This window comes from Rhipicephalus sanguineus, chromosome 2 (genome assembly GCF_013339695.2).
Source record: "Rhipicephalus sanguineus isolate Rsan-2018 chromosome 2, BIME_Rsan_1.4, whole genome shotgun sequence".
NCBI lineage: Eukaryota > Metazoa > Arthropoda > Arachnida > Ixodida > Ixodidae > Rhipicephalus > Rhipicephalus sanguineus.
Window position 1 is genome coordinate 87,736,212 of NC_051177.1, and position 26,279 is coordinate 87,762,490.

At 45.0% G+C, this 26,279-nt stretch overlaps 1 protein-coding gene across 1 annotated transcript; it reads left to right on the forward strand.

Annotated features, from left to right (window-relative positions):
- The first annotated feature begins 24,046 nt into the window (after positions 1-24,046).
- LOC119383318 (elongation of very long chain fatty acids protein AAEL008004) lies at positions 24,047-25,751 on the forward strand. Its single transcript, XM_037651397.2, has one exon. The coding sequence runs from the start codon at positions 24,147-24,149 to the stop codon at positions 25,026-25,028; it is 882 nt and encodes a 293-aa protein (XP_037507325.1). The 5' UTR covers positions 24,047-24,146; the 3' UTR covers positions 25,029-25,751.
- Positions 25,752-26,279: the final 528 nt, after the last annotated feature.

Below are 26,279 nucleotides of genomic sequence, written 5' to 3' on the forward strand. Positions count from 1 at the left end.
TTTTCCTCCTTTTAGGAGCTTGCTCCTTTTGCTGGGGGGGGGGGGGGGGGGGAGGGGTTGTCTCTTGTCCCTCCTGCCGTGTACGCTAGTTCTCATTGCTCCCGCTAGAGGCGCAGCTGTGCCCTCCGTTGATTCAAGGGCGCGCGGAGCACGCGCCCTTGAATCGTGCACTTGAAAAAAAAAAAAAAAAAAAGAACACGAAATATTATCTAGTTCGATAGGAGACCGCTAGAGGGTCGCGCCTGAGATAGCGTTCGCCCTTGGTGCGCTTCCTTTCTCTTTCGCCGGACATCACTCAGTGAACTTCGCTACCGCTACTCATCATGAACACCGGCATCGCGACGCCTAGCTGCTGCCGCCGCCTCCGTGCTGGCAGTGAGTGGCTTGTGCGTGCTGTCGGCGCTGGCGTCTCTCTTCGGCCTCGCGATGCCGAAGCTAAACGGGCTCGTCGACAAGCGGACCCGGAGGCGGCACGGGCCCGCGAGGCCGCAGCGAAGCGGGCGCAAACACAAGCGGACCCCGAGCTGAGAGCCCGCGAAGCAGAAGAAGCTATTACACCAAAAGGAAAACGTTCCCTCAAGCTTATGTGGTCCGTAAATAAGCTCTTGAACAAAATGTATATACTGCCTCAGTATGTAAATTTGTGTATTAGTGCATCTATATGGAAATTATAAACATTGTGTATATAATGTGTATATACAATCACACCACAACAACTCTCGTGTCACTTCTTTATATGATGATGATTGAGCAGATGTACAGACGATTCACGGTTTACCGGATTTAACCTCTGGAGCAAGCTCCTTCATCATCATTCACTTCGTGGATATGCTGTGATTTTTTAAAAACCTATTTGGTTAATACGATTTTTGCATAATGAGTTTTATTTTCGGTTCCCGCGAAAAACGTACCAACGAGATTCCACTGCCTATGCTTTACACGGAGCATGGTTCAACAAGGGATGTGATATTTCAGACTAAAACATAGTCACGGCTTAACAAAGTGCAGCGGTGGGTGTTGGCTCGTCTGTAGGATAGAGAGGCACGAGTCGGAGCGCTACGTAATCTGTAATGGGAGAGTACTATAGGCTGTCTCTACCTTGAAGAATGTCGCGCAGTGTTTACCTAACACTCCCATGCTATGACTCTTCAACTGAATGCGTCACGGACGACACGCAGAAGCACCATGGACGACCGGCAGTTTTCTTATTCAATGACCTTCCATCTGGCACAGTTGTGATATGCAACCAACTAAATTAAGCTTTCAGTGTCGGTGCTATCAAACAACCAGCCAATTACGCATGAATTTGACAGGCTTTGAGTTATGATTCAAACGTGCCAGAAATGTTTCATTTTCTCTGGCACTGAAAGGCCGAAACTTTGGTTGATAGGTCTACTATACTGTGAGATAAAAAAAAATCTTAGATGGGATGTTCTTGGGACGTCCCTGGTAATATTAAACATAAAGTAACGTTAAGGGGAGCACCAGTGACACACAGCCATTTGACAGTTCGTGCCCTGGTGCGTAGTCCCAGAAAATATTTCGCACGCTGATACGAATTTACGGATCGCAATCACGTGCGTTATCGCGCGTTTTTCGGACGTTGCTAACTATAGGACATCTCTGAAAATTCATCTGACGATTTCATAAAAATATATGAGACGTGTCGATCTATTTCAGACTTCCAAAGGACATTTTGTCTAAGAGGTAACTTTGCTATATTCTATTGTATGGCTCTGAACATTTTCCTGTAGCCTCGCTAAAAGCTTTTGTTGATATTGTTCTTCCAATTTTACATATTTGAAGAATTTTCTCCTCCGTAGTTATGTTTATGCGAGGAGAAAAAAATTCTCTCCGCCGTTATAGCTGCATTTCTGAGGAAGTACAAAAAAGAAAGTGAACTTTACTATGTGACGAATAATAGTTCTTATATAAATGTATGGGAGCTTTTTTTTTGTTATTTCAGAGCTTCTGCCTATTTTTTGTTAAAAATGGCAGATACTACGTAGAGCTTTTCGTGCACTAATTGTGAATACGTGGAGAGAAGCTACGTAACAAAGCGTGCAAAGCGGATGGCGCAAGCGCCACCTGAGCGAGAATAAGCCAACGTTCCTGTAGGCGTCTTTACGATGTTGCCCACTGGATGGCAGCGCATGACTTATGAAATTGAAACAAGGCCAGGGCGGTGTTTGATGTCCAATCCAATCCAAACTAAAGCGCGGAGGTGCATTACCCTCCCCCTTTATCTTCACCAGTGCCCTCACAATACAGATGACTCCAAGTGGGAATGATAAATATTTGCAGAAACTCCATGTGAGATATATTACAGTCAGGATAGTTACGTAGATCGTCGCTCGCAAGAGACGTAATGAAATCTCACCCGCTGTTACTGCCGCGGTCGTGGCTGATTTAATGTAAGGGTTCTATTCAAATGCTTTTTCTTTTTTCCTTTTCTTGCTTTTCGTTAGTGGTTACAGCGGCGCGTAGTTCATGGCACGTTATCACAGAGAACGGGCGATCGTGCTCGATGAATGGCGTATGGTTGTTGAGTAACTGAATCCGGCGAAAGTAATTCTTAGAATATAGTGGATAAATATAATATAGTAAGTGCCTAGTTAAGTATAGTAAGCAGTGCTCCATCTAAGGGGTTCTCTAGTGATTCGAGCAAAGATAAAGAGGGAAGTACAAAAGGAGAGAGGAACAGGTGACTGATAGCCTGTTTTATACAACGTATTATACAAACGGGCAAAAGAATTTTAAATGTCTTTTCTTTTTTTAATTTTGCACAATGTATGACACGGACCTGAAACAAGCGTTCCGCCCCCTCTGGCAGTGTGCTCAACGGTATTTGACGTAAAACAGGTCACACAGTGAAACGAAGCGCCTGTACTTGTTACATATATGTAATATTATTCGCGAAATCGCTAATTTTGCAGTAACGGTGACATCAAGGACAGATGTAATACCGTTTCTAAACAGACTAGGCGATCTGGTGCGGCGGAGACGCTGTAAAAATAAGCAAACGTAACAAAATTTCCGCAAAAATGTGTTTTGATAAATACATTTTACAAAAAAAAAAACGCGAGGTTTAATTAGGGTGGACATACTTGGTCCATGGCTCACATGGCTACACATAATTAGCGTGACGTACATAATTGGCACATGGCGCACATAATTAGCGTGGACATTGGTCTGTGGCGCACATGGCTGCCTGTAGAATAATTGAAGTTTACATTTTGAAAACCCGCAACCCTACATACTAGTGAGGGGGAGGGGGGGGTCTCAGATTTCTTGTCAGTACTAACGTGTGGTTTACTTGGTATAACTACGTTCGTTTTTTAATAAAGGTCAGTTGTTAGTATGCGCTTGTCCCGTTGCTTTCTTCTACTAGTCGCACATTTTTTCGCGCTATTTGTTTCCAGAATTTATTGAATTGTCCTGCAGGGTTCTTGGCAACCCGGGCTCAGGTCTCTTACGATGGGACGTCGAGATCTCACTTACGGCTTTTTGCAGCAGATCTGTTATAGTCGAGATCTGCCATGCGTCGTGGATAGAGAATTATCGTCATCACGAACCGGCACGCGCTCTCTTTTTCCTCTTCTTCGTCCTCTGCTTCGCTCCCAGAACACGTGCCCCGATTTGTCCTATGTGGGACGCAATAACTCTGATGCGCGAGACGACGAGTAAAGAGAGAGACAGAAAGAAAGAAATGGAGAGAAAGGGAAAGACAGAAATTTGTTGGCGAGGCGAGATTCGAAACCACGTACCCACGATCCGAAGGCGAGCGTCGTAACCACTCGGCTATCCAGGCACGCTAGAGAGCAAAGCATAGCCTTGTATAGTATAGTGTAGCAAGGGGGGCTGGAGAGGGAAGTGAGGGTGAGGAGGAGAGAAAGGAGGAGAGGAGAACGAGTGCAGAAAGAGAGAAAGAAAGAGATTGAGAGAAAGAGAGTAACCGATCGAAAAAAAGGGAAGAAAGAGAGAAAAAGAAGGTAAGAGAATGACTACACAGCAGAGAGAGGGAGAGAGATTTAGAAAGAAAGAGGAAGAGAAAAATACAGAGCAAGAAAAAGAAGAGAGATAAAGATAGAAAGACAGAGAAAGAGATAGATACAGACTAAATAAAAAGATAAAAAAGAGAGCTAGCATAGCTACAGTATAGCAAGGGGATATATATATATATATATATATATATATATATATATATATATATATATATATATATATATATATATTGGTGTGCTTTCACTGTAGGCTCTACCAGTCTCCTGCTGCTACATATGCGTTATCCATTAGGACTGCTTTCAACCGAAGATTTGTGCATCGTTGATCTTGGTTACGTAAACTCTCAGTAGTTATGACGACACAAACGAGAAAGATCCACAGTGAGAGGGAGGGTTCAATTTAGAAATGAACAGTGCTCATTACTTAAAGTCAAGGGCCCGCACCTCGAACCCCCCCCCTCCTTCGGCAGGTCAACTGTTGCTTTGTGGCACCCATTTTCCAAGCGCTGAAGTTGATTTTTTTTGCCAGTAGTGCTCTGTGTGGGGAAATTATAACTCTCCAATTTCCCGAATAATGATTTAACTACGATTACTCGCAACGGGATAGAAAGTTGGGCTAGTTGGTACAAATGCATTCTTGATGCAGCGCTAAAAGACTGAGACTAAGAAGAAATATTCACACTGGGCGAGCGCTGACTCGTAACTGAAAAAATTATTTGAAAAGATCATCCAAGTAGACAAAAAGAACAAACCCGTGTGTAAAAGCAAAAAAGGGGTGCAATCTAGCCACTAACATATGCACTACTTCAAAGAGAATCCATATCAAGAGAATGGGTGACGCATGCATCAGTCAGGCATCACTGTCACTGACGGAAAAAGAGTTTTCTTTTCCGCTGAGCACGTGTTCTTTGAAGTAATGCTTATGTTAGTGACTAGATTACACCCTTATTTTGCTTTTGCACACGGGTTTTCCTTGTCTTTCATTGTTCTTCTTGTCTTCTTGGATGATCTTTTCAAATAAATTTTTCAGTCGCGAATCAGCGCTCGTCCTGTGTGAATGTTACTTCTTAGTCTCTGTCTTTTAGCGCTGCATCAAGAACACGATTACTCGGTTATGTGGTACGAGCTAAACTGAAAGCCGGGTATCGTGGTACTGCTGCATGCATTTCCACGAGACACTGCGCACGCCTTGTTACCACCATGTTCGACTAAGATTCTTGGAGCAGCATACTGTTTCACGAGGCGCCTGAGCATGAAGCGTGAATCAGTAAAGGTTCACGTTGGTGTCTGTAAGTTACCACTCCATATTCATTCGTTTAGTTGTGCATTAGGGGTCTGCTGCAATGCCAAGAACGCATGAATTTTGCCTTCTTTTTTTTAGGCAAGTAGGCGTAAAAATAAAATATAGCGCTATTGTGTATGAGGGTCTCAACGTAGTGAGTCAACTAATGAATGTTCTGCGTTGCAGCTAGAGTTAGTTGCTTTGAGTGCACATATCTGCAGCCCTTTACATCCTGAGGAACTTTTGAAAAATCGTATCCAAAATGCAAATTTCTTTTAGTGCCTGATTGGATTTTCACTGTGAATGAATGCCAGAAATGCATACGGAATCACACATTTATTTGTATAACATTCATAAGCAGTGGCTCAACTCTAGAGACAGTTGGCTCCGCCTGTACGAGTTGCGACGAAACTGACATTATCGCAAAAAAAAAAAAGAAAAAAAAATATATATATATATACACACACACACACACATATATATATATATATATATATATATATATATATATATATATATATATATATATATATATATATATATATATATATATATATATATATATATATATATATAGAGGCCGCCGCCTTAAATGGCCCCTTCTCTTATGAAGATAGACTTATAAGCGCTGGCGGTGCTGGTCAGGCACGTAGGTAAGGGAGAGGGGGACAGGGAGGTCCGCCCCCCCCCCCCCCCGAAATTCGTCCAGCCTTCTATATTCCTGGGCAACGTTTTTTTTCTTTTCGCCATAGAAAGACTTTCTTTCTAAGAATTAGGCCATGCCCCCCCCCCCCCGAAAAAAAAATCCTGGCTACGTGCTTCACTGGAGTCAATGTTTCAACAAGGAGGCAGCTGTTGCCATTCTGACGAAGACAAGCACGTTCTCTAGTTGACACGGTGGGCTCCAGTGATATTTGTTGTTCTGTGCCACTGATGACGTAGTTAGGGAGAGCTACGCAGAATGTTTCAAGAAATGTGTCCGAAAATCTTGGAAAATAAGGTAAATGGGGTATTTGCTCGTTGCCTTCATAATTTATTTTTCCGTGGCGGCAGACATCTTAGCGACGACTAGAGTAATTAATTACTGTATTAATCAAAACATTAAATAATTAACATTTTAATTAGTGGGGGCATGCGGTCGGGTCAAATGGGATAATTCGAGCTTTACAACGAAGGGCCATAGCCGCTTTGACATTTCTAAACAGTGACCACGGGTAATTTTATCGGTGGCATAAAAAGAGTGAGAGAATGAAACTTTATTTTACGACCAGGCGCGCCTTCTCTTCGGCCACAGGTGGGTGAGTTCCTTATTCCAGGTATCCATGGTTCGCAGCCGACTCCCGAGCCCTTCCCGCCAGCCGGAGCTGGTCCTCAGGGTTTAGTGACGCCAGCGACGCCTGCCGCTGGTCTTCCGGATTTCACCACTCTGCTATGGAAGTGTTCCGCCCAAAGCAGTGATGAAATTTATCAAATTTCGCCTGCGAAACCGCAACGCGGAAGCGCTAGTATTGAGGTTTCTCTAAAAGATACCTACACTGCGAACGTTGCCTTGGGTTTCTTTTGGTCCAGTGAAATGCAGAGGAAATGCTCGTGTAAAGATAACTCATGGTGGTCAAATTCTCAGGGTTTACGTGCCAATATTTAAGCACGATCTATCTTGCACTTAATTTCGTCATAATCAAAATGTTGCCGCTGCGGTCGGGAATAGAAACAACGCCACAGCCGCCAAGCCAACACGGCACGTGCAAGTTCACCGTATGCGTTTTATCATTGTGTACTGGAACAGCTTTACATACTATTTTCTAGTGCCCTTTGTAACCTAAAGTGGCGGTCCTCCGCAGTTACGCTTACCATCTTTCTATCTACTTTATATTTTTAATTTTACCTTTACAAATGCTTAATTTTAAGCACTAACACTGCTTTGACAATTTGCAGCAAGCTGGCTTCGCCGCAACAAGAATTTTTATAAGGAGAAGACCACCTTTATTGTTGAGACAATAGACTACGTTGCACTTGCAAGTATGCGTAGTTGGGCCTATAAAATTGAGAACGTATACGTTTTAAGTGGAAAACGTTGCTACGATAGACTAATTTCATATAATGAACGAATAAAAATTAAGAAAATTTTCTGAACACGCATACACCGCTCGCACTTTCGGGCACTATAGCGTTCGCCAGCTTTATGAGCGGCTCCTTGAAGGAGTACTGACACGAATTTTAAATATTTTTCTATTGTCGCTCTAAATAAAAGCACTGGTGTCGAGAACCCTAAAAAGAGTGTTGTGGTGCCTGGGAATGCAGCGAATATATTTTTAATAACACTACCTTAAAAAAACACTTTCGGTTTCGATATTGAGGGGGAGGCTGCTCAGTGAAGTGTCGTTCAAGTGTGTCGTCACGGGGAGACAACGGCTCGCGACGTATCGGCAGATCTGTCATCAGCTCATGGTGCACGTAAACAACGATGAGTGAATTATCGTCCAGTGACCCCGACAGTGATGTCTGCCATTTGGGCTGCATGCAGGACGCAGAGTTCGCAAACTGAGTGGAACTGTGTCGACTCGTCGGGATAATGTCCATTGCGGTACGGCTGGCTTGCTAATGCTCAGTGACGAAAACTTTAAAATTAAAGTAAAATATTTTATACGTGTTGTATGATTCCGGTGCCTGGAGAGCGTTAACACTGCATACCAAGGAAACGAGAAACGTCCCCTTTTACGAGATCTTAAAATCATGTCAGTACTCCTTTAAAAGGTGCGTCGCGCGACCACTGAAACACATGTATGGCGACAAATTTTCGCAAAGCCGGAATTTTCCTGATGCGTACAATTCTCTATGTATTCTTTACATCTTGTCCTGCAGAAGGATTTTATATGTATTACCATCAGTTTTATTTCTTCATGCACTGCTGTACACGCGCTTCTATTGTTTGCATGTATGCGCGAAAAGATATAAAAAAAAAGGTGTCTGCATTTGAGTGGTCCTAGACAAATGAATTACTGTTGTCTGCTGTCTGTCGTCTCTGCCATGCAAGCCCAATGAGGCTTTGGCAGGCCAATTTTGTATTACATTGTTACTGTGCGAAATGTTAATAAATGATTATTATTATTATTGTTATTATTATTATTATTATTATTATTATTATTATTATTATTATTATTATTATTATTGCTTACTTTTTGGAGCTCGATGTTTTTCACAGCTCCCAGTCGTTGTTCTGCTCCGAGCTTTGCACTGTACTTACATAGCCTTGTACACTGTTGATATTTTTTTTCTGCCTGCGCATAGTTGTATATGTGCAATTTTGTAACGTTTTTTATCCCTGATATTTTATTATGAATGTTTCCTTTGTTTTTTGTTTTTTTGTTTATTTTTTTTTCGTGCGCCAGTACAAAGACCTTACGGTTGTTCCTGGGCACATTAAATAAACGTTTGATAAACGTTTGATTGATTATTATTCGATCTTAGCGTAGGTCAACGAAGCCTTCATATATAGAAGCTGAAAAAATATCTTCATTGGGTTCAGCATGAGTCAGCACCCTCTCTGTACACCTTTCAGATAAAGAGTTGTACTTTCTAAGAAAGTAGTGTGCGCATGTGCGACGGTGTTTGAGCATGGTATATATACGCATGTGATGTTCAATAAACCTTTGTTGGTAGTTAGCGCTCGTATGTTGTCTGGTGTCGTCTTGTTTGTGTCTGTTTTTCCAGCGCTGCGAAGTGTTTTAAGATGATCGACCAACAGGCCCAATTCACCACAATTCTGACCTTCATATACAGTGTTCTCCTTTTGCATTTATTTCGCACCGCTGGTATAGCGCATTGATGTGGTTCAGGCATATTCACTTTACGCAAGCGTGGCGGAATAAGTAAATGCTAACAGCATCATACATGCTGGTGGGTGATGCATGTTAGCTTTCTGTGGGTATGTATTGTTAGAAATATAAAGAAAAAAAAAGGGTATTAGCCCAGTGGTTAGGACACTCGCCTTCAGAGCCTGGGGGCCCGGGTTTGAATCCAGCTCCACCCAAGAAAAGTTATTTTATTTTATTCATTATTGCTTTATGATGACGATCGTCTTACGGGGCAGAGAGACCGACAGTTTTTTCGCTGAGTCGGCATAAAAATGCTTACGCATATGAAAAAAAAAAAAACCGTCTCACTTCCTGAAACTGTATACAAGGCGAAAATCTTAGGTCTCATGCAAGCATGACCTTGAGCGAAAAGAATGCGTGGGGTAGAAAAAGTCACACGACCAGCTGCGCGCCTCGTGGCTGGAGGCACGCGAGCACGCGTTCACTTCGCCTTCGCCTTAGCGTGACAACATAAGAAGCGACATTCGCGTGATTTATAGTGTACGGAAAAATAACCACACCGGATGGCTTTCACCTTCGAGTCGTGTTAGCTGAATGCATGAGATACCCTGTGGATTTTTCTAGTGAAACAGATTTACACTCATACATCTGCAGCAAACAAGCCTTAATTGTGCGGATGCAGAACGTCTTTCGGGCCACTCGCCGTCGTTTAGGCCGAGACCTTTGAACTTCTATGCCTGCCACGTGCTTTCATTTCCGTCTTAATTACTCTCAAATACCTAATTACTTTCAATCACTTTTTTATTTCTTATTTAATCTCAATCACTTCTTACTACACTTGTGGGGCCTTAGAGGACGTTATAGGCTCCTTCTACGACGCCATGGAATCCAGTTTATTAAAAAAGCTCCGCAACACTTTTCTAAATGATCATCGAAGGACCTCATTAAAGGAGTTTATTACCTCATGAATCGACTGCCGCAAAATTTTTTTAGAATCCATCAAGTACGAGCGGAGTTACAAGGATTTGTCACATGCTTCAAGCGCTTTCTCTCTCCTTTCGTACCGGCGAGCGCGCTGAAAGATACGCAGGGAAGGGTGACAAGGCACTTTCTTTTCTTTAACACGAAAGTGCTTTATGCCGGGGTCCAACAAGACTTCACTGACGTATTTCCGTCACGGAAATACGTCAGTAAAATGCAGATGACAAAGAAAATAAGAAAAAAATGTTTTGTTGATTTAAGTGACCTGGGAGTCGAACCCACGACATCTCGGTCCGCGACGATAAGAGCCGAGTGCTCTAACCATCGCGGCTCCGACCCTCATGCACGCGGCTCCATAACGAGACTTATATCTCTTTCACACCTTCTCCCTTTCACCGTGACATTTGTTCGCGGGGAGGGGGTGGGTGTCGCCGCCTGGGATCGGTGAAGCAAAGTACTGCCTCGTAACCGCTGCCTCCGGGATTAGCTCTGGCAACGCGCTGTTGCTTCCCTCTTGCCATGTGACACATCACGGCCAGGCTAGAGGGAAGCACGACGCGCGTTGCATTTGCCTTCGCGTTTCTAGCCCGACCGCGGTGTGATTTTCTTGAACTCTTAACATTTCTCGGGATGGCGACCTTAGCCGAAGCTCAGCGTCCAACTAGTGACGCTCTTCCGGCTGTCACACCGTTTGCTCTGATTACGCTATCCGCACGCGAATGTAATGACCTGAGCAACGGCGCTTTGCCGGAGCCAATCTCGGAGACACGTCATGACACCAACGAGTGTCGACAGTGAGCGCTTCGGTAGTTTCAGCTTTCGACGCAGCGGGAAGCAGAACGCCTTCCCGCGTTCACGCCTCCAGCTATGAACTCTGCCTCTCGCGTTCCTGAACCGCTATGTGGTATTTTAATGAGCACAGGCGTAGGTTACCTTATTACTGGGGAGCGCACACCTTGGCATTTCTCTCCTCAAGTGACGACGCTTTGAATGACTGCATATGGGGTGCCAGTGTTATACATGTGCTTGCTCATGGCATCTTTGCGCGGGATTCAGCATATGCTGTGTCCGGGTGTATGTTTACTATTTCAGCTACCACAAGGGTTAAGTCATGACCTTTGCCGTTAGTCGTCGGGATGAAGATGTGCCACTTGGCGTCAACGTGGGTGCATCTACGTCAAACGGTGCTATAGCTGCCAAACACCAATAGACACTGCGCAAGCTCTCATACATCAATGCACAATAAACAATCAACTATACTGCTGTGAAGGCATGGTTCACTTTCGTGGTATAACGATTCCTATGACGGAGAGATCAACCACGTTTTTTCCCCTTTGAATGTGCGGCTTACTTTCATTGTGATCGCGAACGCGTTGGTGTAATTCTATACTGCGTGTAATTCTAGCACTATAGAGTGCAGCGCGGGCACATCGCGGCGTCCCGCGGCGGCCTCGGTAACCATGCAGCTCATGATGCTCAAATAAGCCTATGCCCGTGGACTTTGTGTTTATGACGCGGTCACTTTGGCTTATAACATCATTCATCGAGATGAGAGCGAGCGATTTCTAGATGACTTTGAAAATTGTAAATTCTAGGCCGCGTGCTGCGCTATGTTTGGCTCACATGTTCTCAGGAGCATCGACTAACGATCAGCAGCGTTTTCTTACCCCGCTGAAAAATGTGTTGCAGGGCCCCTATAAGGCTTTCGCCTTAATAAAATGTGCAAGATCAAAATAGGCTCCCTGCCGTATTGACAAGAGAAGGAGATACTCTCTTCACTTACAACTCTTTGAATACCGCGAGCTTGTCTCCCCCTTTTCACCTTCCTTGCCTCTTCATTGAACCTTTCCTTGGATCTTTCTCATGGCGCTTACATGTCCCGCATCCCTTTCGTTTCAGTGTCTTGCTTAGAAACGCACCCTAAGCCCACGCGTACTTGCGAAGAGGACAGCTCGATAAGCGCGTCGAGCGGATCCACGCCGACACTCGGCTTGTCCGGCCACGTGATGCGCAGCTTGGACATGAACTCGCGTTCATGTCCGAAGCTAGCCTTTGTGGATACTTTACATGCTGCACTAGGGTTAGCTTCGCGTTCAAGATGCAAGATTAACCATTGTGCAGCAAAAAATGTATTTGAAGAGCAAGTGCATTAGAAAAGCGAACATTCACAATGTCTTGTAACGCACAAGGAGTAGCGACAAAAAATGTCTTGCGAACTTGTACAAAAGCCTCATACGCACTCGCTTAGACTACGGGGCGTGAGCGTCGGCAGGGGGTGCATAAGTGCAAAAGAGGCACTTTCCTCCCTCGAGTGACACCAGCGCTTGTCCCCCCCCCCCCCTGCTGTTATGCAAGTCATGATTTTATCAGTTATACATCTTTTACACGCTTTCTGTGCGCAGTAATTTAGGCCTGTTTGCTTACAGCCACCTTATTTGTACATTGTCATTGAACATATTGTGGTGTGGCTGTGACGGTGAAGAAGGCAGCAGTCGGTGGGTTCAAGACGAAAATCTTTATTTGGGCTAACTTTTTCCCGGAAGATGAAAAAGCCACGGTACAAGCAATACACGCCGTACAACGCTAGCGGCGAGCAGAGCGTGGGCCGTCGGTAATCTGATCTGTGGTTCGGCGCTTCGGCATTTATACATGCGGCGTCGAACGTTCGAGTCTTATCGCTTGTGGCCGCGGTAGTTCCAGAATAAACTCAACTGTACGCGTTTGAGCGCTAAAGCCTATCAGACGATTCTAAAATAATCTGGAAGGTTCCCAGACATTCGGGCGTGGTTTGCAAAAGGCAGTGATTATACGTGTAACGAACCGGTTACGTAGTAATACAAAAAGAAGTGCGCGTGAGAATGTCATCGCTTACAGAATATACTTTTTCTTGGCGCTTAGTGGCCACAACTGGCCTTTGCGCCATTAAACACCACTTATCATGCATACGTGTATACAGCTGGAAGAAGTACTTTTCTCAGAGCTTGTAGTAAATGATACAATGAGGCTCGTTGAGTGTAATGAGCCTGACGTGCGCCACGAGAACATGTGCGTGTAATTATGGTGGCACCCTGAATACAGTTGTGGGGCTCTCGAAACAAGTTGGGAAGGCATAAGATGTTGTAATACGAGAACCATGGCATTCACGAACAAAAGCGTTCATGCGCGAGCATAGTTGTTTGCCTCTAGTCGAACTCGGCAATCCCTGATCATCACGGTAAGATGCAGTGAAACCTCGGTGATACGAATCTCACGGGACCACCAAAAATATTCGTATCATCCGAAATTCGTATCACCAGAAAGCATGGAAAATTAACATGCGACAAAAGAAAGCAGGCGTACATTTTCATTTATTGTCTGTCAGGACTGCGGCAACGTCAGGAAGAACCCTGAATGATTGTGAGTTAAGTTTCTAGATGTCGGCAATCATACCAGCACTCGTAAATATACGGCCCGTACGCGCATATTTAATTAATGAACTAGGTACGTTGTGAGCCGCGACACTCGGAAGCCGTGACGCGTCTCTGAAGGTTTATTCTGACCGTAAGAAAAGTGTTTTTTCTTACACCGTGATTATGACGATTTGGCGGTGCGGCGCGCATGCCCACGCTTGCGTTCCCGCGCTCGCACGTGCTTGGCGCGTCTTCCGCGACAGCGCGGACAGTACCTCTTCGTACCTGGGTGGTAGCGAACGTTCGTATCAAACGTTGCTGGGTGAAAATCGGTTCGCAACAATCGTACTCCATTACATCACCGGCCAATGGGCCTTGGCCGGGACCAAGGAAAAATTCGTATCACCCCGAAATTCGTATGAGGTTTCACTGTATATTTGCGCTCGTCCTCATGCGATAAGAAGTACGCCTTGCACAAATGGGACGATTGACAGCTAATTACAGCAGGTGGAGAAGCAAATGTACTTGCCAAGCGCAGTCATCTGCTGTAGCATTAGTGTAGTGGGCTAAGATGTAAAATTTTCTTATGGTTAATTTAGGAGCACGAAGTTGGAAGTCTCGCAGGGCACTGCGACATTGTTTCTCTTTGTGGCCGTCTCGCATTGCATCTCGGCATTCCTGCGACAGTCTCCTCTGGACAATGGCCGAGATTGGTGGACGCCGAAAAGACTGAGGAAGTAAGCCTTGAACAACTATCGCTGCGTAAAAGAAAAAGAAATATTAGCGCAGCTTGCAGTAAGTCGTGCAAGGCTGGGTCACAGCAGAGCTGGCGGGCACCTGGCTGGTCCTGGCTTGGCTAGGCTTTTGCCCTCTCACCTGTCTCTTTCCCACCCCTTACTATACTATGCTATACATGGCTATACGAGCTCTCTTTTTTCATCTTTTTTTTTGCGTCTGTATCTTTCCATCTCTTTGTCTATAGGTCTATTTGTTTCTCTTTCTTCCCTTTCTTTCTATCTTTCTTTTTCTCTCTCCCTCTGTACTCATTCTCCTTTCCTCTTTCCCTCCTCCTCACCCTCATATCTGTACAGACGTAACCAATAATTGAGGGAGATTGTAGTCTTGTTAACCATCTGTAGAGGGTGCTTGAGCGTTGATCGAGCGCGTGCCGGTTCATGATGATGATAATTTTCTATCTGCGACACACAGCAGACCTCGAGCATAACAACTCTGCTGTAAAGGTAAAAGAGCGTTCATTGATCTAAAAAAAAAAAAAAAAAACCTGGCATGTTCCATCAACAAGTTACAAAACAAAAAGATTCCTCGCTAAATGTCCGTCAAGAGAAATCGATTACCCACGTGGATTTTCAGTTTTCTTTGGGGTACCCAAAACAGCGTCACAATCTCCGTGACTTCCACAAAGCTCTCCGGAATACTCTAGGAGCGTTGATATATACGGAAGGCTCGGCTTGCCTTGGCGAGGCTTGTGCCGGAAGACTGTAATAGAACACTTTAGTTCTTTACTGCCGGCATTAGATTCTCACCTCCTTCGCAGTGCCGTTGAAATTACAGGCATTAAACGCACGGTTTGCCTCAGCGAAGTCTTCTACGGCAGGAACGTAAGAACTTCATCTACTATTATCCCAGTAGTTGCTATTCCTGCCTTTTTTTTCTCCCTCTCTCTCTTTCACCGCACGCACAAAAACCCTCCGAAATCTGAGCGGTGTGATCTTGTTGCACATACGTATATAGTCACCATGCTGTCGCCACATGCTGGGATTAATTTTAGGCATCCGCCAGGTCTGCCGAGAAAGCCCGGCACTGTTTCCGTCTTGCAGAGGTGTGTTTTTGATCTCCACTAGAAGTGTGCGCAAGCCTAAAATTTTCGCCTGTAGGCGTTGTAATCTCTTTGCCCTTGGGTTAGACCTGCCGGACCAACTGTGTCTGCGCGACTCGCGAAAGCGTTTTCCCTCTTCTTGTCCTTCCGTGCTCGTAATTATTCGTTTCCTTTTTTTATATATATTTTTACTTTTTTTTAAACACAGAGTTGGGTCCCGAACTTCATTGTCCATTGTCTCCGTTACTACGCTCTGAGTGCAAATATAGGCAGAAGGAGCGCGTCAGTGTGGTTTTCCTCGTCACTATACGCGAAAGTGGTGCTTGGCGCGCAGGGAGAGAATTTTCCAACTACGCCTTGACGTCACAGCGTGGAAACATTATTTTTGTTTTTTTTTTTTGCCTGACATACTTTCGTAACGCGTATATGACGACCGTGATGTGCAAGCTTCGTCGCTTCGCGCTTTGTGTACGCGCTTGTTAAAATTGAACTGAACGCACTCGAAGTGTCTCAGGTTCTGCGGTAATTCCCTTAACGTTTCACTGATCAAAACGTTTTTTTGGGCTAGTTGGTTCATGACTTCTGAAGCAAAAATTGTAGGGCAAAGCATGACACAGGCAGGCAGAGAGGACGGGACTGCGCCAGTCCCGTCCTCTCTGTCTGTCCGTGTGTTGCTTTGCGCTACAATTTTTTCCTTAAGAAGTTCCACTGATCAAACGAAGATTGACGGCTCGCCAGACATTTTGTGCGCGGGGTGATTTCATTTCCGGGTGAAATAGGCTAGGTATATTCAAAACGGCGAAAATTTTCATCATGCTCAGTTTTTCAACGTAAGCCTAGTGCTAGACGTTGTTGAAGCATACAAGAGTGTATGCGAGTTAACAGGGATTTGCTTTTTTTCTATGGCCGTATTTCAACCAATGAGCCAATTTTTAGAATGGAGTTAACAGCCGGACGGCCTGACCAACGTTTCTTGATTTGGTCGTCACGATATCGTTTGTTATAGTTTTTAATTTAAAAAAGCAACAATGCAGTGGTCTGGCTTCCTAAAATATATTCGAAGAGGAAAATGCAGTGTCACCGTCTCCGTGATTTCCAGAAAGCTCGCCGTAAAATTTGAAATGTTAATGTACTAATGATTCCACCTGCCTTGACGAGGCTTGGGCCAGAAGACTGTAATAGCTGAGCAAACAGAGGCCTCTTCGAATTACATCATTACAAGTCCTGACTTTGTGTTAAATACTGCACTAATGTTTACTGATGCTACTTACCTATTGGAAATAGGTAAGTAGTATGTGCCGCCTGCTCATTGAACGCGATGCTTTTATGAGCTTATACCACAAGGAAACGACTTAAAATAAGAATAATATCGCTAATGCCATGACATGAGATAACACCATGACATGGCATGAGAGAGAAAGAAAGATTGTTGTATTGTGGAAACCATCGCTACATCAGCGAAGCATCAGGTAGAAATCGTTTTGACCAGTGATAACTTCACACTTATCCAGATACTGCGCCCGTGCGTTAATTCAAGTCTGAAGTAAATCGGTGATTCTTAATGCAACATCATTTCAACATAATTTGTTTCGTTATCCAATGAAGGGTTGGACGGCCAATACAAAGTATGAAATATAGGAGTGCCTTCAATTATAAAAGGAGACGAATGACCACGACTACGAACCACGACGTTTCATTTCTTCTTGCATTGATTTCGAATTTGCAAGTGCGATATCCTATGGCTCCAAGTGCTCCCAATGAATGTTGATCATCGTAATTAAACCAAACATCGACATTTAGCAAATCGCTAACTGCTATCAAGAGACTCTTGACACCAAAAATTCAGCTATTCTGTTCTCGTATGTTCAAAAACTGACTTAAAAATGACTCTCTGAGGTAACCTGTTTGTTACGAAAAAAGTGTGCATGGTGGTGGCAACCAGAGCACTGTCCTGCAAATCTAGACACATTTGTGGCTTTTATTTACCAAATGATAGGTGCACAGCTTGTTTTGTTCTTGAGGCTTTATTGTTTGTAAATGGTTTAAGAAAAAGAACTGCCCAAGTTTCTTCTAAAAAAAGAATAAATGAATAAAATGGAGAAAATGAAGACAGTACGCGCAAAAGACACTCTCTGTGACTTGCTCAGTTTGAATGTTGCTGTGCAGAATTAACGAAGAGTCACGTTTCTAATTCAGTTGCTAGAGCACGAACCCCGTTTTTTATGCCGGTTTGTTTCCGAGGGACGATATTAGACAGAATTTAAAAAAACAAAAAACAAAAACAAAAGAAAACAGCTCTACTCGTATCTCAAGGGTGCGACCTCTGCATAAAAAAGGGTTGAGCAGGATATTTTGACATGGGTATATGTTTGATACCCCTGTGCTGTGTCACGGATTCAAGTGACGTTTCTTAGCGGTTTTTGTAACAAAGTGGTCAGTAACAGAGTGATTAGTAATAAAATGAGCATTTTCGAAAGCCTTCCAGGTTGCTTAAAAAATTGGCGAAGCTTGCACTAAGTCGCGCATGGCTTGAAACACCGAAGCTGAATGATTCTGAATGGTTGCTTCTAGGTTGTTGCTAAGCTTTAGATAGGCGATGCTAGGTTGTTTCTACGTTGATTCTCAGCGCAGAGAGGCTCGAGTTAAACCACAGACAGTCGCAGACACGACACGGATGTCCAAACTCCAGAGACAGAAACTCGCGCTGAAACCGAGCGTTCGCACCTCCTATAGATCTACGGGCACGTCGTCATCGCTTCGAGGTCCTCTCGCAGCCGCCGTTGCCCTTCCCGTTCCCTAGTATTCTCTCGTTGTACGAACCGCTGAAGCATTCCGTACAGTTGCTTCAACGAAGCTGAGACGTGCGGCCGCGGTGTTCATCACTGGGTAGTCCCGCGCGGTTTATTAAAGCTTGTTTCAAATGCTGGTTACGTCTGTCTAGAATCTTAATCAGTGTTTGCCACCTCTCTTGCTTTCTTCATACTTGGTGGACCAGCGGTGAGTAGTGGGATTTGCCTAATTTCATTGGCACATACTCGTTCATGATGATGATCGTGTTTTGTACACACCAAAGCTTTTACGGCCGGTTTAAACAGTTTCGCTGTCAAAAACACGTGGAAAGCTACTTGGTATAAGAAGGAGACGCAAGATACGTCTATTCGCCCGGCAGAATGCGCCAGTGGGTTGACAGGCCACGGCATTTGCTGTTAGAACCTGTTGCAAGTTACTTGGGAACTTGTTGGATGCGAAAATTCGGTATTCATGTATTGGTTCGCTGGGCCACGCATATAGAGTTGAAGGCAGGGCTACATGCAATACATGCAAACCTTGCCGGCCATAGACTTCACAGGGAAGTCTACTGGAAGTCTTCCGTTATATGGGACATACGCATTTTTTTTAGACCACCATGGGACTTCTTGCGTTGTTTTAGTGTAATGTGCTCTTAATGTACTCTAAGAAGTTTATGGCTAAGAGTGGCTTTCACAAAGTCATTCTCCTTTCGAATCGAAATGGCTGACAACCCGTTTTGGGACAACTGTGGTAGGCGAAGAGACACTACAGCACATCTTCTGCGACTGTAGTCGCTACAATGCGCAGAGAAAATCACTCGCAGTCGCTCTTGCTCGTATATATATCCCAGACCGATGACGACAGAAACCATTCTGGAATGTCGTCCTGAGAGGTCATCGCGGGTGAACGCGACGAAGGCAGTGCTCAACTTTTTGAAGGCATCAGACTTGCATCGGCGGTTATAGACTAACGACGTTAGCATGACTGTGAGATGTGTGTGACTTTTTGTGCGTGCGTGCTCTCCTTCTCTCTCTATCTTTATATCTCTCCCATCCCTTCCCCTAGTGCAGGGTAGCATACCGGTCCCTCTAGACTGGTTAACATCCCTGCCTTTCCTTTCTCTCCTATTCCTCAGAAAGCTGGCATATAAGTTGCTCTAAACTCTTATGTTGCCGCCCACGCTGCGTGTGAACTGTTGAAACTCCTATGTATAACATCGCAAGCACAAGTTCTTGGTTTTATCGTTTAAGCCCATTAGCGAACTAAGCGAAAATTTAACGTGTGAAGCTCCCGTCGAGTTGTCGTTCGCAGTGACCATTTTTCTTGGCTCAACCTGCACGTCTCACTTTCTTTTTGTCGTCTTAGCGCGCATTACACATGCTGCAACCGTGTTAACATGAGATACGCACGCGCTTCGCCGACAATGCGGGGACAGCAACAAACAATGCGAAGGAATCCCCGCGCCAGGTCGTTGACACCAGTTGGGATTGCCTGAGCTTGTCTACATCTGTACACGAAGGAATATATAAGCATACGCATACAATATAACAAAAGCAACGTTTACGTGAACGCGACAGCAAAGCGTCGCATTTTTTTCCTCTCTAGAACATGACATGACGGCATAATTACCATGCGTCAGCGTTTCCGTGTGCCTCATACGCCTTTGTCCTTAAGCTCACAGGGTCCCTTATGCACTCACCTAAGACGACTCGAAGGCGAAAGCCATCTTCTTCTTTTTCTTCTCAGTCATGTATTGATTCTCCCCCACCCCTTCCGAAAGTTTTCTGCGTGTGCGAATAGTGAAATTTCATCTCGAATCGAATAGTGCCGAATAGTGGCAGAAATATCGAATCGTATATTTAAAACGTATACCACCAGTTACAACAAGAGAAAGGAAAAATCAGGGACGCTGCGGCGTATGACAGCTTTATTAAGCGCTTGTTCGGGAGGGATCATTTTTTTTCCAGCTTTTATGGGTGCGCAGGCATGTTGATACAAGAGCCACCATTCGAGTCACCAACGGCACTCCTAACCTCTTAAGGGCTAACAGGGGGGGGGGGGGTGGTTTCTATTTTTTTCCCCTTATCGTTGCTCAATCCGGCTTATCTGACAACGGTAATGTTGTGCTTCCTCCTCATGAGTGCTCCGGGCCCAACAAACTTTGGGAGTCCGGCCTCGCAGCAATGTCCGTTTAGCCTCATTTTATAAACATAATAAATGCCCTCACTTCTTTAGCATTTGCGCTATGGCTTATGCTGCTGGCCATATGTCGAAGCACCACAGTACTTGCATAATAGTGATCTCACAAGCGATGTACCTGGAGCACTCCGTGACCTGGATACAACTTAGTCGCGCCATGAGGACTTGTGGTCGCATAAGAAGACTTTGTCTTCAGAAATAAGCATATATTGTCGAAGCGTTAGTCTCAGGGACACCCCTCGTTCGACCACACACTGTTGCTCACTTGAAGAGCCCATCTTCCTGTCGCGTTTGGAACGGCAGTGACATGTGCATGACAGGTCAATGCCACCACGAACTACGTCCTGTCATCTTCGAACGCGTTGGGCCCGGAATGCGTCGGTAACTTTGATTGCAGCCATCGCTTGGAAAACAACAGGAGTCGTGGCTATGGAAATCTGTGACTAATATGAGAGTCGGCCTCCTCTTCCAAGCGTTATCAGGCACCATACATTAACAACTGTTCGAGCCGGCCACTGTATGCGTGCACGAATGCGCGTGTTCTAGTAATGCTATTTCGTGACAACGTACTCGCTTCCCGCGAGCGCGTCTGTCATACGGCGCCGCTGCGCATGAACGCAACTCGAACGGGGAAGACAATGCCGGGAAGCACGGGGCTGCGGGTGTATTTACATTGTGAGCGCGAAGCAATGACCTACTGAGTTAAAAGGTGTGTTGTAGACGAGGCGTAGCGACGATTCTGTCAAGACAGCGGGCTGACGAAAAATAAGAGACGCGGTGAAGATGGGAGTGGCCTTGGCAACTTAACAATGGCTACCGTACTCGCCGCAGCCGCATGAAGAATGCGCACTTCCTCCCACTATAGTCGAATCGGGCCGCCACGTATCTGTTTATGCAATTAAACCGGAATAACCTACCCGTTGTTTTCAAATGCGCGGCCATTTCCATACTCTCTCACGCGAAGTGTGAACACGCAAGCACCAACTCGCACTCATTCACATACAATCTGCTGCTTAGTCCTTATATACACGAGTGTGTAGACACATGGTGTACACGCGAGAAGTTTTCTTAGCTTTGTATAGAATGTCTATCGAAGCAGTTCTACATGGACCGGTCTGCACACGAAGCACAGCGATACCGCTACGACTTCCGGCGCATTGGCTCTTTCGATGACGCATTATGGTTAACAGTATATTCTCCTGCGCAACGCAGTCCATTTTGACCATAGTCAGCGTTGACTAACAAAAGTGCACCTGTGAACGGAAGCAGCACCGTGCTATACTGCATCCAACGTGAGGAGGTCCCACCATATGTGCTATAGTGTGACAGGAGATTCAGCAGGACTTGTTTAATCGGTCGCCGTCTTTATATTACTGGCTTGTATATACGTAAAAATTTTTTACAGCTTGTACTGCCCTTGTTGCTGAAATGTGCCTTTGTAGCCCAAAACTCGATTAATCGTTTCCGTGATCGGTCTGGTCGACTAAGAGACTGGTCCTTCAGTGAACGCTATATCTTGTTGAAAACAATACCCGAAACCAATTTTCGCACGCACATTTCTGCAAGGCGACAAACATAATCCTACCGGAAACCCCAGTGGTACCGCTGAATCTTTGGAACACTTGTACGTGGTCCATACAAAGTCAGTTTAGTGAAAAGACGGAGATAGTTGAATCGACTTGTCTGTAGACGAAGGCAGTGTGGTATGCCCGGAAAGTCCTTAACGGCCCTTCAGTGTACGGCATGGTACTTGCCCAACGTGGTGATGTTTTTTTTCCCTCACAGTTCCGGACCATGTTAACGCTACTACTCTGCGTTAGCGCTAAGAGTGCTAGGAACCTCACAAAAAATAATTTTGGCTCATGTCTTCTCTGGCTATTTCGGTTAAAGACGGAGGTAGTTTCAGCCAAAGTATGCACCCTCATTACGTGCCAAGAAGCTCCGGGATTATAGTCGCCAATTAGCTAACGTAGAAGCTTCAGCGTGTTGGTGAAACATTGGAAAGAACACATCGCAATAAAAGATGGTGAGGAGGAAGAGCGACGCACGCGCAGCGCTGTTTGTGAGTCGTCCTTTCTTGTCCCCGTCTTCAATTGAGCTGTGTTCCTTCCAAATATAACGTTGAATTCTAGCTTTCGAAGCGCTTAATAATTTTAACAAATGAAATTGGAGTCTCTACATTGTTTCTGTGGGCAGAATTTAATCCAGCAGGTTAATTTACATTGGTGATTGGCGCAAAACCCGTTTGATTGACGAGATGGTCCTCTTTCAGCTTCGGAGATGTCGAGGAAAACATGTTTTTTCCGACGTCGAAGCACTGCTTACAGCTTCGCGAGAACAGAGAATGCAAAACAAGCAAATAAGCTCTAAAAAAAAAAAAGACAAACATTCAGGGAACTTCGCCAAGGGAAACTTTCAGACATTTTTTTATTGTTTTCTTTGGTGAAACTGGACAAGTTTCATCTAGCACTTTGACGTCACATTGCAGCTGGGTTAAGGCACACTTACTGCCCTTCTAAGTATAAATTACTCGAACAATGACGATGTTGACGCCTATCTTTAGGAAGTGAAACTTTTCTCTTTTGTTCTCGTGCGGAAGTTTACGTATTACCTCTTTTTTTTTAAACGTTTCATAAGAAGCTTAAAAACAATAGGCCTAGAAGTTGTCTCTCGAATCTATGTAGTCGAAGCTTCGACTTGTTCTTCAGGCACTATGAGAGAGAAGCTGCGCAATACTACGTTACAGATCCAAATTTTTATGACATAAAAACCGAGAGCGTTAGACCCCCCTCCCCCCTTGAACATAGCTGTCTGAAATTGGCAAAGTGTCAAGCGCCTCGCTAGTGGTGCTGGAGTGATGGAAACCAAATACGCCACATGACGTCAAGCCTCGCGTTTCGCTTCATGTACTTGAAAAATTCACATTGAAGGAAAGTTTAAAAGTTAGTTAAATTAGGCGTACTGGATACCACTAGGTAGGTAGACATTTTCTCAGACCAGTGGTGTCCATTGGTAAGAGCGGCAAACATCCTCCGGAGTGTTACATCGTGGTACAGGAAGTGAATACTGGAGTAAGGAAAAGTCCCTCGGGGAATTACAACCAACGAAATTAATTCAGAGGTAGCGTTGGCGTCACAAGCGCTAACGCTGGTTCAGTGACTGATACGTACTCTGCACTCCACGGTGTATAAGCGGCAAGTGAACTTTTAGTCGTCAGGCTCATGTTTCTACAACAAAAGAACAGAGATCACTCAAACGTTACGGACCCGAAATAGAGACGCTGAAACGAGCACGTCATAAGACGTGAGAGTTGCGTTAAGCCTGACATCTATTTATTATAATCTCCTTCGCGCGACTCTGCAAGTAAAAGAAAGACGTCTAGATGACGCTCTCCCTCTTTCACTTCCTTCGGCTAAACGGTCGGCAAATTTAAATCTCGCCGAGAGGAAAGAAAAAAAAAGTACGCAAGGCTTATTGTCTTCGAGGCGCAAAACGAGTTAAGCGTCGTCCTCGTGCGTGCGTACTTTCCAGGAGCACAAAAAAATAATAGTGCCTGTCCATGGACAAGCGTGTGCGCTACGCAAAAACACTCTTACCCAGTGCGGCTTTCTTTTGTTTGAAGCCAGCGGTGGCTGGTTGTTGGTGCGGCGCACGAGTTGGCATGTCACTGGCATAGCCCCCCCCCCCCCTCCTAGCTGCAATTGCAAGTGGTCATATAAGAGTGAGCGCTATGAATCTCTACCGTTGCTCAGCCCGCTTTCCTTCGCTGGGTGGACACTCGCGTGTCGCGGCAGTTCTCCAAAGTCTGTGACAGCTTGACGGGGCGCCTCCACGACCGCACCGGCCATCATGGAGCAAGGTATTGTGATGCACACCATACACCAGCTCATGACAATCAGGGATCCGCGCACCAAGGACTGGAAGTTGCTGCACAATCCAAGCTTCATCGTTGTCCTGCTGGGTGTTTACCTGTACATGGCCAAGGTGTGGGGCCCAAACTTCATGAAGCACCGGAAGCCGTACGATCTGAAGGGAATCATACGCATCTACAACCTGTTCCAGGTGGTGTCGAACATCTACTTCTTGTACAGGATCATCTACTATTCCTTCTGGGCGGCCGGATACAGTCTGTTCTGCCAGGGCCTGACCTACAAGGCGGACGAGAACTCTCGGAATCTCCTGAATGCCTACTACTGGTACTTCCTCGTGCGCGTGGCCGACTTTCTGGACACGCTGTTCTTCGTGCTCACCAAGAAGTTCTCCCACATATCGGTGCTTCACGTGACCCACCACACCATAGTCGTGTTCAACGGCTGGATGTTTCTGCAGTTCGGCCCCGACGGTCAGGCCGTGTTCGGTGTGTGCCTTAACGCGTTCGTGCACATCATCATGTACATCTACTACTTTCTTGCTTCCCTGGGTCCCTCCATCCAGAAGTACTTGTGGTGGAAGAGGTACCTGACGAGGATCCAGATTGTTCAGTTCTTCATAATGATCGTTCACGCTTCTATCCCCATCTTCGTGGACTGCGGTTATCCGGTCGTGTTGCTCTGCATCGGAATCCCACAAGTCATCCTTATTCTTGGCCTCTTCTTGAACTTCTACGTCCAGTCGTACCTGAGCCGCTCGTCGGGAGGTCCTCCTAAGATGCCGGCTCCTCAAGTGCACAGCCAAAATGGAGACAGTCATCACACTAATGGTGGCAACGTGGACGCCAAGAAAGAGCTGTAGAGAAACGACTCTCACGACGCGAGCACCTTTTTCTACCCTGTCCACTCTTTCAGTCAGAAAGTTCAAATGGGACCTGTGAGTTTTCACGTGCCGCTACGCCTACGGTCATGTCTTGTTTGGTGTTCCTTTTGTTCAGATTCTCCCATATATGTTCTTAAACCTGAAACCACCTAGGCATCGCCCAAGTGCTCTTGTGATAGGAGTGTGGCAGAACGTGTTTTACGGCCGTGTAAAACATTCTACGGAGCATGTTTTCTGTCGCTGCGACCGAATTGCGCTTGGACTCCTTGTCAGCAATATCCGTAAGGGAATCACTTCACATGTTATTCCCCATATGTGACGAGGCCACGCGGCAGTGTAAATAAGCTTGTTTTTAGCGCATTGTGGAAGGTATATTTGCCACAGGCACTCTTTGAGACAGTGTCATCAAGGTGATCACTGAGAATTTCACCCTTCTTGTGTTTTATCTATTATCCCACTTGAGCACTGAAGCCAAGATGTTTCGTGCATGCTGCAAATGGTGTACTATGGCTTGCCAAAGAACCGATGTAAAAGAACGACAGCATGGTTTTTGTCGCATTGTTGGGACTAATTTTCCCACTGAAGTAGAATAGTCAAGAAAAAAGGTTTGCAGGCTTTATAACTCCCAAATATTGTTTATTGAAGAGAGAACACTTCTGCAGCTTTTTACATTGCTGATTACAATGCTGGTGTCGCTGTACATTGTGGACTTCAATAATCCCCCGCGAAATATATATATATATATATATATATATATATATATATATATATATATATATATATATATATATATATATATATATTGCGATGAAATAGCCAGTGCAAGTTTGGCGGTTACAGGAACGATGAGCTTTACATAATGTGTATTGTGGCCATATGAAGGTCGATATTGACACCTGACTATGCATTGGCGATAGCTGTCAGTTGTACTGCTATTGTCGAACTTTGCTTACAATATCAGCGCTGCTGTTGGCGCTTGAAGATCTTTTCGTGGCTACACATTCGTTACGGAGTGAACGAAGGAAATAGTCCGTGCGGTGTTTATAGAGACTGTTCGGGTGATAGCGCTTCTCTTGCATTACATGTGTGATATGTAAATAAAATGTACATTAGCGAGTCACATCCTTTTTTAGCAGATAATATCAACGCATGCTTGCAATTACAGAGGAAGCATTCGGATACACAAACCCGTCCCTCGTACCAATCCCGTGCTCTGTAGCAGGAACTACA